Raw genomic sequence first — 21,081 nt, 5'->3', positions numbered from 1 at the left:
GCTCCTATGTTAGTCTAGTTGCCAGCTCATAGAGTCCTATTGTGAACCCAGAAATGTTGAGTATACAAAGTGTTATGTTAGAAATGTATAGTACTGGTCCCCAGCAAATAGAAAGTGCTGGATGCTAACTTGCATATGTTCGACAATTTGCACAATTAGCATAAGTTGTCTCAATCAGCATTATAGCATATGAGGACAATAATGAAAAAAATGGCTTAAAATAATTGTCCTCAGTAGTAGTAATAATGTTCATCTTGTCCTCTCTATATCCAATGGTCGCAACAATGCTCATTCTAGTCAAAATTAGCCAACCAAGAGTACAACTATGGTTGCTTTCTTGTTAAAATTGCAATTTGTTATCCTTAAACTGTCATAAATGGACTCAGCATCCTCAATAACCCCTAAAACCACTCCAAAATGATCTGCATAGGCTATCGTTCCATTAATGCTAATGAACGCAACTCATGCTAATTGTGCAAATTGCCTAACATATGCAAGTTAGCATCCGGCATGTTTCTATGTGCTGGGGACCCCTGCTATACATCTCTAAAATAACACTTTGGGGTACTCAACATTTCTGGGTTCACAATAGGACTTTATGAGTTGCAAATAGACTATGTAGCAAAGTGATCAGTGTAGGATTGTTACCTCACAATCAGATTTCAGTTATAACAGCATAATGTTGTAAAGATGATGCATTGGGAATAGCCATTAAGCTATAAGCTCAATAGCTTAACATTGATTTGAATGTGTTGAGGATATTTCCCCCCTGCCAAGGAGATGATGTTTCCCTGGGTCTGTCTGTCAGCAGCATTACAGAAAGACCACTGGCTAGATTGTCATAAGACTAGGTGTCAGTGTATTGATGGTACAAAGAAGATCCTAATATTTGTTGGAGTGTATCCAAATTCCTGGGCAAATACACACATGCTTTTTCACTTTGGTTATCATTTGTGGATATGGCGGTTGTCCTTAGCGAGGTCTGCGTCCTCTGTCTGAGGGCCCTTCTAGTTTAATCTGTATTTGTTTGCATATCTCCCTCTCTTTATGACTTAATAATTCAGAATGTCTAAATGTAGAACAACCTGTCTTCAAAGGTTTTTCACGGTGCCTGAGAGAGCTCAATGCACAGCTACGATGCAAATAAATAAAAACAGTAACACTTTAGCATTTAGGTGGGGGGGTGCACACACCAACACCTCAGCTCGAGTCCCTGTGCCTCTGCTGGAGTGTTGGAAGACACGGTCAGTGTACGGCGTACAGAGAGGAGGTCGGAAAACTGACATCTTGGTGCCAGGATAACAACCTCCATCTCAACGTCAGCAAAACCAAGGAGCTGATTGTGGATTACAGGAAGCAGCAGAGAGAGGGACACACCCCCATTGCCATCAATGGGACTACGTGGAGAGAGTCAGCAGCTTCAGGTTCCTCTGTGTCCACATCACTGAGGACCTGACATGGACTCATCACTGAGGACCTGACATGGACTCATCACTGAGGACCTGACATGGACTCTTCACTGAGGACCTGACATGGACTCTTCACTGAGGACCTGACATGGACTCTTCACACAAACACCATCACCAAAACAGCTCGACAGCAGCTCTTCTTCCTCCGCAGGCTGAGGAGGTTTAACATGGACTCCAGGATACTCTGCAACTTCTACAGGTGCACCATAGAGAGCATCCTGACCTTCTACAGGTGCACCATAGAGAGGATCCTGACCTTCTACAGGTGCACCATAGAGAGCATCCTGACCTTCTACGGGTGCACCATAGAGAGGATCCTGACCTTCTACAGGTGCACCATAGAGAGCATCCTGACCTTCTACAGGTGCACCATAGAGAGCATCCTGACCTTCTACAGGTGCACCAAAGAGAGGATCCTGACCTTCTACAGGTGCACCATAGAGAGCATCCTGACCTTCTACAGGTGCACCATAGAGAGGATCCTGACCTTCTACAGGTGCTCCATAGAGACCTTCTACAGGTGCACCATAGAGAGGATCCTGACCTTCTACAGTTGCTCCATAGAGAGGTTCCTGACCTTCTACAGGTGCACCATAGAGAGCATCCTGATCTTCTACAGGTCCACCATAGAGAGCATCCTTTTGTATTACTTTTAATATAGTATATTTTAATATTGTTTTAATGTTGTCTGCTTATCTGTATTATTGTGTTGCATTGTTGGAGAAGCCTGTGACCTAAGATTTTCAACGACATAATTACTCTGTAGCTATGTCAGTTTGACAATAAAGAACCTTGAACCTTTAGCAAAGCTTTTACTCTAGGTCAGGGAAGCTGTGCACAGTCACTGCACCAAACAGCCAATACAGCATGGTACTTCTTTAAATGGCAAAAACTGCTTTAACATGGATGCATGAGATGTTCTTCTCCCCTCTCGTGTACAGAACCAGTCTGCTAGCTGTTTCACCGTTTTGAGTATTTGTCTTAACAATGACGTTGGAAAATGAGCATTCCTTTCAGAGTAAAAGCAGTTCCAATTGCTATTGCAGGTTTTTGACACTGTAGAGATAACCCTGTCGGTAACTGTCGGTATTTACCCATGATGATATCATCTTCGAAGGCTTGCTAAGTAAAGAACCTGCAGAGAATGATTATTATAGAGATCTTTCCTCAGATCTTTAAGTGTTAGCTCATTGCTTCTCTGTTGGACTCGTAGCTTTCACTAACATTCTAAATATATGGTGGCAATATTGGCGATGGCATTGGAAAGACATACTGTAATGTTATCCGTTTACTAATCAGACCGAAACAGATAGAAACAGTTTGCTATCCTGGCTCCAGGATGGTGGAATGAGCTCCCCATTGACATCAGGACAGCAGATAGCTTGCACATCTTCCGGCGCAAACTGAAAACTCATCTATTTCGACTCCACTTCGAGCGATAGAACTATTAACAAAGCACTTTTATACTAATAAAGGACTGGCTTATCTAAAGCCAGTTGAGTAGCACTTGAAATGTTTGGCTCTATGAAACCTGATGTACTTATATGATTCTGTTTTCTTCAAGTTTGTATTTTGTTGGTCGAACGCACTTATTGTAAGTCGCTTTGGATAAAAGCGTCAGCTAAATGCAATGTAATGTAATGTAAAAACAGTACCGAAGGAGTGGCAGACCGGGGTGGTGGTTCCCCTTTTCAAAAAGGGGGATCAGAGGGTGTGTGCCAATTACAGAGGCATCACACTACTCAGCCTCCCCGGGAAAGTTTACTCTAAGGTACTTGAAAGGAGGGTCAGGCCGATTGTCGAACCTCAGATTGAGGAGGAACAATGCGCATTCCGTCCTGGTCGTGGAACGACGGATCAGCTTTTTACTCTCGCAAGGATCCTGGAGGGGGCCTGGGAGTACGCTTATCCGGTCTACATGTGTTTTGTAGACTTGGAGAAGGCGTATGACCGAGTTCCCAGGGAGTTACTGTGGGAGGTGCTGCGGGAGTATGGGGTGAGGGGGTCTCTACTCAGGGCCATCCAATCTCTGTACTCCCAAAGCGAGAGCTGTGTCCGGGTCCTCGGCAGTAAGTCGGACCCATTTCCGGTGAGGGTTGGCCTCCGCCAGGGCTGCGCTTTGTCACCAATCCTGTTTGTAATATACATGGATCGGATTTCGAGGCGTAGTCATGGGGAGGGGGTCTGCAGTTCGGTGGACTAAGGATTGCACCACTGCTTTTTGCAGATTATGTGGTTCTAATGGCTTCATCGGTCTGCGACCTTCAGCACTCACTGGATCGGTTCGCAACCGAATGTGAAGCGGCTGGGATGAGGATCAGCACCTCCAAATCTGAGGCCATGGTTCTCAGCAGGAAACCGATGGACTGTCCACTCCAAGTAGGGAATGAGTCCTTACCCCAAGTGAAGGAGTTCAAGTATCTCGGGGTCTTGTTCTCGAGTGAGGGAACAATGGAGCGTGAGATGGGCCGGAGAATCGGAGCAGCGGGAGCGGTACTGCAGTCGCTTTACCGCACCGTTGTGACGAAAAGGGAGCTGAGCCAGAAGGCAAAGCTCTCTGTCTACCGGGCCATTTTCGTTCCTTCCCTCACCTATGGTCATGAAGGATGGGTCATGACCGAAAGAACGAGATCGCGGATACAAGCGGCCGAGATGGGTTTTCTCCCTTAGGGATAAGGTGAGAAGTTCGGTCATCAGGGAGGGACACGGAGTTGAGCCGCTCCTCCTTCGCGTCGAAAGGAGCCAGTTGAGGTGGTTCGGGCAAATAGTTAGGATGCCACCTGGGCGCCTCCCTAGAGAGGTGTTCCAGGCACGTCCAGCTGGGAAGAGACCAAGGGGTAGACCTAGGACCTGGCCTGGGAGCGCCTTGGGATCCCCCAGTCAGAGCTGGTTGATGTGACCAGGGAAAAAAAAGTTTGGGGCTCTCTGCTGGAACTGCTACCCCCGCGACCCGACCACGGATAAGCGGGAGAAGATGGATGGATGGATGGATGGATAATCAGACCTTTTCACACATCACAGTTTTGTGTGTTTTATATTCTTTATATATAATGTATTATTATTGTTTTGTATTTGTTTTCCCACCAATCCCTTCCGCAACATTTCCGTCGGGATAAAGAAGATGTATCTTATTCGACAGCTACATTACGTTTCATAGTTACCATGCATTAATGACTCATTTATGTAGATACTATATTAATACACACATACTGTATTTGCACTGTATTTATAGAACATAGTTTTCTTATCTGAATTATAATGTTTATTTTTAAATCCTTTACATTATATCTCTGTTACTGAGATATCTATTGAGGGTAAAGTACTTGTGCCCCCCCCCCCCCCTGTCAGATGCAGACTGCAGGATATTGTGCGCAGTGCAACAAAGGGGATCTCTGTAACAGTTAAATATGTGCCTGTTACTTGTTGTTTCTGTTAACACCGTATAGGGTGTATAGGGGGGGGGGGTGTATAATGCTGTGTTTACAGGAGCCTGGTGTAGGGATCCACACACACACACACACACACACACACACACACACACAGGATGAGCTGTAGTGGGGATAACACGAGTTAAACCTCTCTGAGAAATGACTACAGAAGTGATTACATGCAAATAATTTTCTTAGAAAATACATTCTTTGTCAGTAGACAGTTTTATTAATATTAATGTGTGTATTTTTCAGGTAAGATTTGTTTGGAAATAGGAAGTGATGGAGAGAAACTTAACTCAAGTCTTGTACTTCTGTTTCTGAGTTACTTTACTTTAGTTTCTCCATTCCCTGCTACTTCTTCTCCACTACAATTACAAGACAGAAATATACTTTTTACTAGGCTACATTTCTCTGACTGATTTAGCTTAAAAGATTCAGATTAATCATAATAATACAAATGTAATTCACCAATATTATAACATGTAAAGGTAGTTTAGATATTTGTTATTTCATGGTGAATTTCAAGCTGCACAGTAAATCTGTGAACATTGAAACATGAACACAATAATGCATCAATGATTATTATTGCAGATAAATACATCATTCTGTATACTTTAATTATACCATTTCTACATTCTAAAGGTACAACAACTTTTATTTGCAAAGAAAGATCTCTCTGTACACCGGGAACACTTTGGATCATTTCTGTTTGACAGAATGATGAGTCAGTATGTATGATGTAAGGGGGGTGTCACAGCACGACTGGTTAAAGGAGCGTGTGACTCAGCAGCCTGGAGCTGTGCTCTGCATCTCCTCTTCCTCCACTGTGAGGGGAACACACTCACATTTAGGATGAGGAGGCAGGTGATGCCTTCAGATGATGCAGGACGACTGAAATATGAAGGAATAACTCCATCTACTGGCCAACCACTGAGAAACCTGCAGGACAAGTGATTTCTCTTATAAGAGAAGAATATTGTTGAACTCTGTGGCAGACCGAAATAGAACTATGTTGTCACATTAGAGCTTCAGTTGTTAACCTCACTGCTTAATAAAGTGTTACCACATTAGCAACTTGCCTTAGGCAACTTTATTAGGAGACTACTCTGTGTGTTGAGTTAACTATTAACATTAGTCAGGGCTCCATTCTATTAGGTACCCCATTAAGGGTGACCTCCACATTATTCATTGTTAGACTCTGCTTTCCCTTTTTGATGTGAAGTCAGAATATGTGCGTTAGAAAGGCATATCCATGTGCGGGACTTCTTACTAAACTATAGAAGCTTAACATGACAGAGGTAGGCCCAAGGTTACATCTTCAATTGTAAATGGCCTGTTCAGACAATTGGGACTTTATGATACATTTATTAAAAAAGGACAATGACACAATACAAATGTAACACTTTTTTTTTTGTAAACACAAGACTTATTTTCCTATTATACATATTTTAAATATGTATTGTTTATTGTTGTTATGTTTTGCATAACTTTAAAATACACAAACATAACAGATGACAAAAGATAAACAGGAAGAGGCAGACAACCCACTTCTCAATAAAGTTACAATCCATAAGAAACACAATACTAATGTACAAACAATATGAATTGAAAAGCAGACATTAACACCAACATCAACAAAATAACACCAGTATTATAGTCAACATGTAAATGGTCTTTCAGGCATTTTTAAAGCATTTTATAGACAGACAGTATTTGATGTGTTATGTGCTGCTAAATAGCTCCAGCTGTACATGATTCTCTGTGAATAAACTCCATTTATACAGAGCTGTTGATAAAACAAACTAATGGATAAATCAGCTAAATGTTACGAGTGTTTCATGGACAGCCTTAGCTATGATTGTTATTGTTAATGTTCATTTGAGCGTTGTTATGATCCAAAAGAGTCAAAAGCCACCGGTTCAAACTGTTTTCATGAGGATGAGTTCATGTCAGGATATCTGTTGTACTGCAGTATTTCTGCTAGTGATGTGCTAACGTCACCAGATGGCAGTGCTGATTCAAAGTTCTCTTTCTCGTCAGGTTTCTCCTTTTGTTTTTGTTTCTTACATTTCTATGATTCAGTGATGTAGTCCTTTACTTTGCATGTACAGTAAAGAATAAAAGATTCAACATGGGTGCAATTGAATTGTGTTTCTGTACGGTACGGTAATTCATTTATTAACAGTAGGATTTAAAAAACAAACACACACACTCAAACCTTTTCATCTGGAACATCATTCCATAAACTTGGCTTGTATCTGCTGCCCCCTCCGTCTCTCTCACTGGTCCTTTCTCTTGCTGACAGAGGGGGGAGACAAAAGCTCTGATTCTATCTTCAACTGGCACAGTTGGTTCAGAGAGATACTTTAAAATGCTATTTTGTAATAATGCAGGTTTACCAGGGTCACTGAGTGCAGCAGACACATTATATATCCTCAATTCACATTGACTCAGCAGGTGAGTGAGCACAAACACATTTCCGTGTGTCAGTTGAGAATTATTCAGACAGCTGGACCTCCAAAGGCCATGAAGTAATATGGTCTTCTCCTGAAATGTTGCTACCTTTGGCACAATGAGGGCAGGCTCGAATGTGTTTTATATATATGCAGTTTTTTGGTTTCAAATGACAGTTTCCTCCAAGGTCCTGTTCACGTCATCATTAGGGAGTTTGTCCAACTCACAGCCTGTCAGTCGAGGGGAGAACACACATGTGGAGGCTGATTCAGAACTGTGCGAGGTGGAGAGAGGAGCGGCTCACGGCTCTTCTCCAAACTCTTCTTTTATACAATGAACAGATGTACTGTATCTCTGCGGTCTTCAGTGGGATTATACGTAACAACGGGCTGACTGTGTTTACTCCTCTCCCCTGCAGCGACGCCAGCAACTGATCCATCACAGTAACCCTCAGCTGGAGAACACACAGCACCTGGCCGTGGGGAGAGGGGGGTCTCAGCAGGGGGGCCGGCAGATGGTGACACTGCAGCAGCACTTCTCCAGGTAGCCCCTTCCCCACCCCCACCCTGAAAGACCGTCACACACTCTACACACGTTTGATACATTTGGTGGGTTTGGTCTGGTTAGAGACTGCTATTAGCCGCTAACTGCACATCCAAAACTGAACTGTGAGCTGTGGCCAAGTTGCATTGTTGGCAATGTAGGTGTCAGGTTTTTGACAAGGAAGATGGAGGCACAGATTAAAAAGAGCTTTGAATTTTTAAATCAATTGATTTATGACACTGTTGGTTCTCTATTAATTAATCAGATTATAATACATTGGTAAACATTGATTCAACAGCATAAACATATAATATAACAAATATTATTCATAAGGATAAATGTGGTATTCTACTTTTTTTTAAAAAGGAAGACACATATTTTACATATTTGAAAAAGTGAGTGCATACTCCCTGGTTACTGCAGGTTTCTGTGTATCTGTATGTCTGACATTAGCATGTGGCTATTATAAGCAAACACCGACCAAGACTCTGTAGAGGCTTCTCAATACTCAAATTTCCCCTCCCCGACTCCTCGGTCCTCCGGTAGTGACCCGGAAATGAATTTCAGCGCGCCATTTTGAAGGACATGTCATTTCTCTAAATGCACACCGAGGATCGAGCGTCGAGGAGGCTCTCTGGACGAGGAGCTCTAACCGAGGATACACCAAGCCCCCAGGAAGTGCGCTGGACTCAGATGAACATATTCGTGCTGGCCAAACGGCGGTACTACACTTCCGTTTGGTTGCCAGGCCCGGAAACACTTTTTCCCATTGACTTACATGGGGAAAGAGTGGTCTGTAAATCGTTGGATAATTTTTTGTAAACTAAATAAACTACCCAGTATGAACACTTGTATAGCCCTTATTAAAATCATTCGTTCCTCAAGTTGTAATAATGTGCTAATAACGTTATTCTGAGAGTTATTTCCCTCTGCATTATGAACGCGCATCTAACCCACGGGACCGTGCCGCCCGGCACAGGGAGGGTGGGGGCTGGAGCTATTGGAGCTACAACGAGCCGTTAAAGGCAGAGAGTGACATTCAGTGAATACACGTAGTTTACAGAGATGCTGTTTGAGAAACCAATGTGAGTTGCGTTTATCTTTACCCATGGATGCACAATAAGAACGGACCCATATCTTACTGCCACCCCACGGAGCTGTAATAATGGATATGTTGCACATGTTTGCTGTAATTCATTGTCATACTACATGGGCTGGATGATTACATCTTGTACCGTAAATGTTGTATTAAATACAGTTAATATTACTTATTATTATAAGTATATATATATATACAGTGCAATCATTCTTTCATGCTAAATGAAGCTCTGTTGCTTGGATATCACTAGATCCTGTTACAGCGTAATATAAGTACATAACGATTGATGTTTACATTAGCATAATGACTAGCTAGCCGCTAGCTGCTAACTGCCACCTCGTTAATATCAAATCCATCATAATAACAATCCATTACCATGCTGTCATGAACGCACGGTGCTGTTACGTGTACGCAAATTGACGTGCTTGATGTGAACGAGCATTTTGGTTAAAGTTGCGCATGCGCTATGAGCGCACATACGGGTACTTCTCAGGCATGCCGGGTAATCTGTGACGTTTCACTCTCTCAAAAGTTGGGCCATTTTATCATCATGCGCCAATGAGCAACTCTCATAGGAATGAATGAGGCCCCGCCTCCCACGCTGTATCCAGTTCTTCTTATACATCCATGGGATACACTGATGGTTCCTCCACGGCTCATCCACGGATGCATTTCCGGGAACGGTGGAGGCGTGACGCATGGCCGGACTTATCTCAGCCAATGACAGCTCTGCATGCATCCCCTGGATATTATTTTAGAAACTGCTTTCATCGCGTCGCGATGTTTCCAGTGAGAACAGCTGTAAGGTCCATGCAGAAAGCAGAGCAGTGTGTATAATATATATTACTCAGTATAACAGCCCTACTCTCTTTATTTGCTTTAGTTTAGTAGATATCTACAAACAAAGAGTCGATATTTTTCTAAGACCATTGCTTCACATAATAAAATACACAACGGCTTATGCTTTAGGAGCTGTAGGTGTGTGTGGTACAGTGTGTAGGTGTGTGTGTAGGTGTGTGTGTGGTACAGTGTGTAGGTGTGTGTTGTACAGTGCGTAAATGCGGCGGACAGACGGGTCTCAGTTGGTTTGGTGTCATCTGCTTACTTTTAATAGGCCTACTTGTAAATACAACTTTTGGCCCGTAATTTCAATTCCCCATTTCAGTGACCAGAGAGAGGGGGGGGGGGGGATATATCCAGTCTCTGATTGTGTTACGTTATTATGAGAGAGCTCTCATACTTTAAATTGTATATATTTATATAAATATATTTGTGTGTGTGTATCCGCATCTGTAGCCTGTTATTGTCTCATTATACCGCACTCTCAATGAATTCAAAGTAAATATGTGGGGGAACAATGTTCAGCTGATCTAACAGAGATACAGCACTATGACAAAACACTCGACAGCTGATGCAGCTGTTGCCACGTAATAATGAACGGACGTCTCTTTAATATGACAGCTCAGAGGAGAGGAGTTCTCATTTCTTTAAACGTCTGCTGCTTCCCCTCCTCTCTCCTCGGTTCCCCTCCTCGGTCCTCCGCTCGCATCTCCTGTGGACTAAGTCTCGAGGAGGGGAACCGAGGAGGGGAGTCGAGGAGGGGAAATTTCAGTATTGAGAAGCCTCTTGTGTTTCTGATATACATTCTACCTAAACACATAGAATGGTCTTCAAAGGTTGAAGTAAGTAAGGTTTACAAATCCTTTTCAATCATTGTCATTTTCAGTATTTCAAAATAATGGAACATACAACTAGTGTCTCGAAGCAGTCAGATCTATGGGCAACAAAAAAAGATGAGGGTTTACGCTTTTATGTAAAAAACAGGAGATGTTTCAGAACTAAACTGATTATTGGCCATTTGTCTTCAGTAACATACGCAGGAAAGATGGTGGCGTGCCTCAAATGATTGAACCAAGTTAAATTAAAGCTGCATAACTGCTTTTTCCATTTGACTTATGTATCAGCTTAGATATGAAGGGGAAGCAGTCTCTATGATTCTCGCTAGGTTGGTCACTATATCAATTACACATATTCATTAAATCCATTGTTAGTATAGAGGAAATGTAATTGTTGCTCATTTAATTTAGCCCCAGGTTATTTGCTAGCTAAAAGATGTGTGCAGGTTAAACAAGCTGACATTTTAAACAAAGCATCTTGGTAGTCAAATTAAAGACAAGATATGTTCATGTGCCACAGGCTCCTAATTTGTAAATGAGTCTACAGTACGTATTCTTCTACTATTAGCTGATGGATATATCCAGACAATCTTTTCTTGCCTAGTTATTCTCAATCTAGCGTTTTTAGGCACAAACATTTATCCAATTAGCCTGGTCTAATCCATGAAATTAGTGTTGTAATGTCCTCAATACTCAGTTCTATCACCAGTTTTATGGGATTAGTTTTGTATCATAAAGATAAAGCAACACTTTCTCAGAATAAAGCAAAACTATGAGTTTAAAAGAAAAAAAAACGAAGTCAAGCAAAATAAAATACATTTCAAAAATAAAACTATAAATTGCAAACAAATCATTTGTGTAATCATGTAAACTATGAGTCTTTTTTCTTTGTTTTAACATAGATTTTTGTTTGCAGTTCTTGTTTCTTCTTTCTCAAAGATCAGACTTTTGCTCTCGCTGCAGCTCTCTCGTTTGCGCTCCCTCATTTTTTGTTTGAGATTTTGACACAAACATCCCAGGTGGGCGGGACTTTCAGGGGTGTGTCCCCATTGGCTACTCAGTTTTTGAGTGACAGCCCATACACCACAGATCATACAGTGCAACTCAGAGCCCTAGAGAGATAAGAGTTACGACACTCTTTGATGTCGCCGCCAGCCGGTCACGTGGTTTATGTATGCCGGGATAGTTCCAAACGCACTTCCGTGGTAATGCTTCTCTATGGCAAAAACAGCACAAACATGGTCAAAATAGTCATAGATTAAACCAACGCTGTTATTTTTTAAAGATTGCTTTCATATATACATGATGTGGTTACACTTTGTATGGATTGGCACTATTTATAAGTTTCGTTATTTAACGATATTTTGAGGGGAAAGTGTGGTAGCACAAGCAGGCTATGTTGCTGTCACTGCCAGGGCAGTCACGTCCGTAGTATAGTTGCGCTGCGCTGTCATGTTCTTCTATGGGACAGACAGACAGCAGCGATTGCGTTATTGAATGGTAAATATATATATAAAAAAACACACACACCCAAGTACTTTTTCAGCTGTAATTGCATTATTGCATACTTTTTATTGACAGTTTTGCATTTGGAGAGGCAGGGTGACAACGGAAAGCTTTGTAGCCTATTACTTAGATACGTTTTACATTTTTGGAGGGAAACGCTTGTGTTCATGTTAGCATGGGTAGCATGATCATGTTAAGACTATGAATATCATTTTACCACAACAGTGGATGAACAATTGATATATGTGTTTGAACAAGAACAACAGGAAGAACAAAGTAAAAGGGACGAACACATGTGTGAACAAGTATTAAGAACAGTGTATGGAAAAAGGGATGTGTGTTAGAACAAAACAAAGTCAAATGAATGAGAAGGAGAACAAAGAGGGTTAGGGTTCAACAGAAAAAGATTAATTCAGCCAAAAAAACACAATTTTGATTAATCTAAAGTGTAAAACAATCTTCAACACAGACCAAATTAGTGCCCTTGGACAACAAAACATCTGGTGGGGCAAAGAAACGATAAATTAAATTGAGAGAGTGGGAGACTAAAAATGATTACTATGATAAATATTCAAACTATTTACAAAACTATTTACAGAAGCTCCTGTTGAACCAGCAACAAAAACAGGTTTGTCAACAATAACGAGGCCACGTTGCCAGGGGGAGGTGATCCAGCGACGAGACAATAAAGCAATTCATATCAGGTTCTGTTGAGACACTACAGAATATAAAACCTTCCAAGCATGAATATGCCTCTGCCTGACATCAGGACCATTCAGAGGAGGATGCAGCACGTCAAACTGGAGCCAGGAGTGTTGGGGGAGGTGTTTGATATGCTGAGGCTGAAGGCAGATGGCATGAGTGAGATGGAGAAGAAATGTGTGCTCACCTTGGATGAGATGTCCATCACCCCTAGCGTGGAGCTGCATCTGGGAACAGGGAGGCTGTTTGGGAACACAACACTACCTGGCCACAAAGGCCAGGCCACTCATGCCTTAGTGTTCATGCTGGCTGGTGCTACTACGCGGTGGAAACAGGTTGTGGCTTACCACTACAGTGGTAATTCTACTGACGGTGCAGTGTACCGGCCCATAATACTCACCATCGTTGAAGCAGCGGCATCTATAGGGCTTCATGTGGTTAACATCACTACTGATATGGGGAGCCCCAATAGGGCTATGTGGAAGTCCTTTGGGGTGACCTATGACAAGCCGTGGACAGCACATCCTGTGAAGCCACACCAGCACCTGTACTTCATGCCTGATGTTCCACACGTGGTGAACAATTTAAAGAGTGCCTTGGTGAATGGTCACGTCATCACCATACCACAGGATGTGGTGGACAAAGAGAAGCTGCCGTCCAGTGTGGTGTCTGTTGGCCCCCTGAAGGATCTGGTGTCATACCAAGAGGGAATGGCCCTAAAACTGGAGCCTAGTCATTTTGAGAAAATGAAGGTCAGTTCAGCAATGCACGTCTTCTCCAAGTCATCGAGTGCTGCCCTGAAGTACATGGTGGCAGAAGAGCACAGACCAGAGTCCTACCTTACCACTGCGTGGTTTTTGGAGACGGTGGACCACTGGTTTGACCTCATGTCGTCACGCAACACTGTTACTGCCCTAAGTCATTTCAAGATGGAGGAGTATGATAAGGCCATCAGCTTCCTCCGGGACTCCATCCATTTGTTTCGGGGCCTGAAGATCGGTCCCAAGGGCAGCTGGAAACCAGTCCAGACAGGACTGGTGATGGCCACAACAACAATCCTGGAGGTCCAGCATGACCTGTTGAGACAAGGGCACAAATTTGTTCTCACAAGCCGCTTCACTCAAGACTGCCTGGAAAACACATTTTCGTCCATTCGTCTGAGGAACTCTGTCCCAACACCTGTAGAGTTCCAATATGTTCTGCGCACTGTCACTGTGGGCCAGTTCCTATCGCCAGTGCATACTGGCAGTTATGTGGAGGATGGATCAGACCACTTGGCAGACTTCCTGGACACGCAGAACAGCAGCTGCAGTCCTCCTGACGTTCTGAGAGTGGAGCAGCTAGTAGACCTGACAACACCACCTGACATCACTAAAACCGAGTCCTGTGTGCTATACCACCTTGCAGGATACATCGTGAAAAGGGTCATCAGCTTCTCACTTTGTGACAAATGCCAGTGTGCCCTAGTGAAAAATGTCAGTGATGGTGAAAATGAGAGAGCTGGTCTGCTGGTATTAAAATAATTTAAAAGGGGTGCACTTTACCGTCCATCTGATGAGGTTTTCACCCTTGTTCAGAACGTGGAGCAGCTGTTCCGTGTGAGGACGAGCGATTCCCTCATGGAGTCCTCAAATGCAGTGTCACAGCTGGAACAAGAAGCCATGTTGCTGGACAGCAACCTTCCCTCATGCCATGACCTGAAGAAATAAATCCTCTCAACATACATCAGGCTGAGGTTAAGGATTGCATCAAAGTGCATCAGGGCTGAGAGGAAGGATAAACATAAAGGGTATCTTGGCAGCAAGAGTCAGAGTAAGAAGGCAAAGAAGACCCCACAGACCTCTGCACCGAAGGTCATAACATCTAGGCCACTGCCAAACACCTTACTCGTTGCCATCGATGTACTTGGCATCTCCATTCCCGGTCCACCGTCAGCAGCCTCCAGCCTCCTCTTCTTTCAGCAGTCATCACCTGCAGCCGTTGCCAGCACCAGCCTCCTTCAGCAGCAGCACCCTCCTTCAGCAGCAGCACCCTCCTCCAGCAGCAGCACCCTCCTTCAGCAGCAGCAGCCTCCTCCAGCAGCAGCAGCAACAGCAACAGCCATATGAGGCTGACATATGAGGCTGAATAAAAAAAAGTGCTAATTATTTTTTTTAAAGTGTTTATTTTGTTAAAAATAAACATTTTGGATGCATGATCATGTTTTAGGCTCATCCTTCATTCACAGCTGTAGAGTAGCCTATTCAGTAGGCTATTATTTGTTTAAGACTGAATAATACATTTGAAGAACAATCATTAAACTATGTCTGTATATTACAATACAAAGGAATCTATCCTAGCATGCCATCAAGCATTACAAAGTAGCGCTAGGCTAGTTGTACAGTACAGATGAGTTAACACGGAACAGTACCAAAAAAAACTAAGTACAGTCAACATGTCACATAATGAAATGTTAGTATATCCCAAAATTCAATGAAATATTAAATGAAATATTTATCACAAACGCCACCTCATTTCTACTAGTGCTAGCAGTTAAATCATATCATACAGAAAAAGCCGACTAAGGATGGTTGACACGGTCAGGTTCAGCGGATAAAAACCAAAATAACAATAAAAACACATAATCAATCTAAATCCTGCTTGTTAGTTACCCAGCATCATTGATATATAAGCTGCTAGCGATTCATTACTGAAATCTTACCTTCAAAGCTGACGAAGTCGCGCTAGCTAACTAGCAGGCAATGCTAGCTAAATTGGTTGTAACAACCAAGATAAAATATAGATAATTACGCTGTGCATATACAAATGAAGACCAGTATAAGCATCATAAAGGGCCTCTGATACAATATAGACAGTTGACAATTCAAAAGAGTTCGATATTTCAGCAACTTACCTCTGGAACTAATCGACGCGCCGTAATGTAAGTGAATGAGGTCCAACGCCCAAATGACAATATTTTGAACTATTTCGATGTCCATACCCCGGAAGTAGGCGCCGCCATTTTTTACAACGGAGGTCTATGGGAGTGTCGTGATTGATTGATTGATTGATTGATTGAAACGTTTATTAACAGCTTGTATATTGGGTACAGTACAGTACAGCTCAAAACATACAATTGTTAAGGGGATGCAGACCAGAGAAAATCTTTCGTCTTGTTTACATCAGGGTCCCCCATTTCCAATTCATCATGTCATTTAAGACATATAAGACATATTGGACATAGCCTACAGATGGCTTATTTACAATTTACATACAGGTGGTTTTTTACATACAGATTGCTTATTTACAATTTTCATTTTAGATTTCATTCTAATACATCCTAACCGGACATTTAAGACATACCAAGTCTACAGATATACAGTTAGTAACAGAGTCTAAAATGCGAGTATATACATAGATGGGGGGGGGGAAGCTGTCCATTGAACGACAGGTTGAGATTTGTACCATTACCGGGGCCAGTTTTGCAATGCTCTCCCCCGAAGGTGCTCTTTAAGAGAGGTTTTGAAGGTAAGTATAGTTTTACTTTCCTTTACAGTTGTGGGAAGAGCGTTCCACCTTGATGTGGCATAATTGCTAAATGTGTATTCCCCCTTTTTTGTGCCAAATCTGGGTTTCACATGATTTGTGGAGCTCCCTCTGGTGTTATGATCATGGTATTCCTTGACCTTTGGGAATAATTTTGACATGTACATGGGTACCATAGAGGTGTAGTGGATCTTGTAGACCAGGCCCATTGCAAGTAGCTGTACTCTGTCGTCTACTCTAAGCCATCCTAGGTTGTCAAAGTGGGCAGAGGTGAGGTGGGTTCTAGATGAAAGGTCAAGCAGTAGTCTGACCAGTTTATTTTGCGATGTTTGAAGTTTTATTTTTAGCGCCTTGGAGGTGCTATGGTACCATGACGTGCAAGCATAGTCATAGTACCCTTGAATGAGTGCTCCTGCCAGAGTTTTCAGGGTGTTTTTGTTTACCAGAGAGGAGATCCGGTATAGGAATCTAGTTCTTTGATTGACTTTTTTTATTACATTGGATGCCATTTTGTCACAGGAGAGGTTTGCCTCAAGAATAGATCCTAGGTATGTAATTTCCTTCTTACTTGTGACAATAATGTCACCCACTGCAACTGAGAAGTCGTCGGATTTGCTGAGATTATGTTTCGAACCGAAGAGAATGGACTCTGTTTTACCCAGGTGTAATGATCATTTATTATCGGCGAGCCAGGTGCAGATTCTGCCGAGCTCGGAGCTGAGGGTTTTTTCAACCTGCAACCTGTTCCTGTCAGAGACCAGCAGGGCTGAGTCGTCCGCGAACAGGAACAAGTTGCAGTCACATGCTGATGACATGTCATTTACATAAATTAGGAACAGTAACGGACCTAATATGCTTCCTTGTGGAACACCACAGCTCACTGGGAGGGGGGGGGGGGGGGGACAGAGTACCGTTTACCTCCACCATCTGTTCTCTCCCCTCCAGGTAGGATTGCATCCAGCTCACCGATAGTTTATCAAAACCAATTGCTTTTAGCTTGTCAATCAGAATGGGGTGATTGACAGTGTCGAAAGCCTTTTGTAGGTCCAGCATCACCATGCCACCATACAATTTTGAAGTCTTAACTCTTATCTCTCTAGGGCTCTGGTGCAACTCATGCAGAAAACTCCGGAGTCCACTCGGCCACGTTAGTGTCGGTGTCTCCTGAGGAGTTTCATGAACATATCGGACTTATCTTATGGATTGCTGTGCATTATACTTGTGATGTGTAGTTTATACTTTATTCCAACTTTAAATATTATAATACCTGAACACACTGCTGCTGTTAAATATATTTCCCAATTTGGGATTGATAAAGTGTCTATTTATTTATTTTATAGATTAAAAAAACACATCTATGTATTTTCAAGCTAAAGGTGATGCACAATATAAACTGTATACTATTATTTTTCAAAGACATGTTACATTTCAAAAGCATATATTGCTATGTTTAGGACAAACAATTAAAGACTGCTTTAATTTAACACATTCTACAATATAAACGTGGCAGATTTGCTTTATTAAACAGAGCAGACCTAGGCTGCATACCAACACAATTAGGAACATGCTCACATCTCACTATGTTGGTCTGAAGAGCTGAAGCATTCATACACAATGGATACAAACTGTGTTGCTTCATTCTATATCCTGTGAGAAAATGATATACATTTAGCATTACAAACTCTACATACTATTCCTAGCCTGAGGAAGATCTGAATAATCAACAGATTTGAATGGAATCTCTAACATTTTCATGTAGAATAAAGACAAAAGAGTGATTATACAAATTACATTTATTGAAATTTGAACCAGAAGAAGAAGTCTCAAAGAATGTTTTAAATAAAAGGACATAAAACAAAAAGGTGGATAATAATAAAATCTATTAAATGTATATGTAAAGACATTTGGTCAAATGAAATGACACTGAGCCAGTGATAACAGCAACGCCAGCGTGAATGAAGCTGGTGCAGTTCTTTCTTCATGCCCCCCCCTCCGTGCTGTCCCCTCAGAGGAAGTGGGAAACCGGGATAAGACTCTGGATGTCACGCTGTCTCAATGATCCACACTGTTAATATGAGAGGAAAATAAATGTTTTAGGAAATGAAAAATATGAAGTTAACAAATAAAACACAGCTCATGGACGGTAGGTTTTCCTACAAAGTTAACTCAGCCTCCATTGATTTTCATATTAAATTAGCGTGTTAATAAAATAAGCTATCATGGCTTATACTTGCATATCTAAACAGAATCATGAAAACCTGTTGGTAGAGTCACGGCCCGTCTACACTACAGGCGTCAAAAAATGCTTTCAACGCTTCGCCCATTCATTTGAATGGGGTGACGTAGGATATTTTCAAACTTCGCCGAACTGCATTGTGGGTAGCATGGCAAGGCGTTGCAAGCATCGCGTCTATGCTTGCCCGTTTTTGCAATTCCCACCAGTACAAGCGCTAGCCAATCAAACCACGTGTATGCTGATCCCGCAGGTCTTGACTATTTTCCATATGTCATAAAATGGAGGACAAATTAATCATTGCCGTGGCAAATGTCCCAGTCTTGTATGACTGTACTCTGTTCACCTACCGGGACCTAAACTGGAGGAACCAGGCATGGCGGGAGGTGGCAGAGACAGTTGGTGAAACTGGTAATTTTCTGGGGAGTTTATATCCAGTTTACTTCGTTTTAGCATTGAATGGACAGCTAGTAATGTAGCATAATAACTAGGGCTGTCAGTCGATTAAATAGTTAATCGCGATTAATCGCAAATTAATCACACATTTTTTATCTGTTCTAAATGTACCTTAGAGGAATATTTTTCAAGTTTGTAATACTGTTATCAACATATGAGTGGACAAATATGCTTTATGCTAATGTTTATTATCATTTGAACAATGACAAATATTCTCATGAATATTAAACACAACAACCTCTGAACATTACAAATATTCGCCTCAATTCAACCTGGAACCTCTCTCATACAATAATACAATACAAATGGTGTGTGTGTGTGTGTGTGTGTGTGTGTGTGTGTGATGGATCGTTGGAGCTATGTGCAACTCAAGGCATATGCTCGAACGGGAGCTGCCTGGACGCTGCAATCATGTTGCGCACTATCCGTGCTGAGTGTGCTGACTTTTCGTGCAATGTCCCACTGTCTGGCTGCCTGCATAAAATCAAGTGCTGGGCGCAGTTGTGGCAAAATGTCGCTCCTCTGTTTTCATTTAAACAGCTCCATATCCGTTAGCGCAGCTAGCTAGCACCAGATGCTAACAACAACAATGCACCCTCCCGGTCCTCCCAACAGCCAGTCGGTGCCTGCCGGTGAGCGTGGAAGTGTGGTCTGCCACAAGCGGGCGGCAGGAGCGGGGCTGTCAGCATCAGCTTGTAGATGGTATTTTAAACTCGATGCGCTCTGAAACTACGGGGCGGCCGAGGACAAAAAATACACATGCGTTAATCGCGTTAAAATAATTAGTGGCGTTTTTTTTTTTTGCGTTAACACGTTATTAATTTTATTATATGGACAGCACTTTGGCTCGACCAAAAATCGTTTATAAATGTGCTATATAAATAAAACTTGATTTGATTCACAGCTATCAAGCATAGACAGTATATTTAGCCAGCATGGAATGTAGCATAAAAATAGCATTCATTAATGGAGGAATAATTTAGTAAATTCAAGAAATTCACTTTTTATTTATTAACTTTATTATTTCATTTCATTTTATTAGATAATGTCTGCAAGAAGAGATGGAAGAGTCTGAGGGACAGGTTCCGCAAGGAAAATAATATGGAGAAGGAGGCCAAAAGAAGCGGGGCAGGGTCTGCAGGGGGGTACAAGCCCTGGCCTTTCATGGCAGTGATGGGGTTTTTAACCCCATTCATCATAGACCGTGAGACGTCCAGCAATGTCCCCCGGCAGACCCTGCCACCATCCACCCATGGTGGCAGAGGAAGAGAGCCAGGTAGACAGTGAGTCAGCCAGCCAGTCCACCAGCCAGTCCGCCAGTCCACCAGCCAGTCCGCCAGCCAGTCAGCCAGCCAGTCCACCAGTCAGCCAGCAGCAGTCAGCCAGGAGGAGAATGCTGAGGTCCGGGGCAAAACACGGGGGAGGGGGAGGGAGATGTCCCCGTTTGAACGAAGTCTGCTGTCAGCAATTACCAAGCAATTGCCCAGCCAACCCCACCAGTGGTGGAGGAGGACGAGGACTTGCAATTTTTCAAGAGCCTCTTGCCCACCATGAGGCAGATGACAAGGGCACAGAGGGCAAGAGTCCGCCTCGGGGTACACCAGCTAATTTTTGACGTGGACCAGCAGGACAATTTATAATTTAATAATGTTTTCACACATACTGATCCACATTACATTTTTTTACACTCATCACACACACTTCACTCAAATTCACCAAATAAAACATTATTTCAAGTATGTTATGGCTATACTGTGTCTTCACTTGTTCATGTGGTTTGTCAGTTGCAACATACCAGAAGCTTCATGTATGTCGGTATATATAATGTGCTTTCTTCTGTAATTGGTCATGTGAAAACCTATTGAAATTATGAGTGGTTTATCAGTAAAAACAGGGCTGAAAGAAAAAGGTTGTTAGTCATAGCATAATATAATAATATCAATTCAAGAAACATGTTTATTAGGAATGTTTGATTTTAAAATGGCTC

General features: G+C 42.4%; 1 protein-coding gene across 7 annotated transcripts in view; it reads left to right on the top strand.

The window, feature by feature from the left end:
- Positions 1-21,081, top strand: part of LOC117536941 (nck-associated protein 5-like) — a 184,621-nt gene that overhangs the window by 16,050 nt on the left and 147,490 nt on the right. Inside the window, exon 2 of one of the 7 annotated variants that reach the window (XM_034202040.1) lies at positions 7,773-7,897. The exons of the other annotated variants lie outside the window; for them this stretch is intronic. Within the exon in view, the coding sequence (XP_034057931.1) occupies positions 7,869-7,897 (29 nt within the window). The 5' untranslated portion in view covers positions 7,773-7,868. The remainder of the gene's footprint in view (positions 1-7,772; positions 7,898-21,081) is intronic. 7 annotated transcript variants of the gene reach the window in all.

Source organism: Gymnodraco acuticeps, unplaced genomic scaffold (genome assembly GCF_902827175.1).
Source record: "Gymnodraco acuticeps unplaced genomic scaffold, fGymAcu1.1, whole genome shotgun sequence".
Classification (NCBI taxonomy): domain Eukaryota; kingdom Metazoa; phylum Chordata; class Actinopteri; order Perciformes; family Bathydraconidae; genus Gymnodraco; species Gymnodraco acuticeps.
This window is presented reverse-complemented; position numbering and strand designations above follow the sequence as displayed.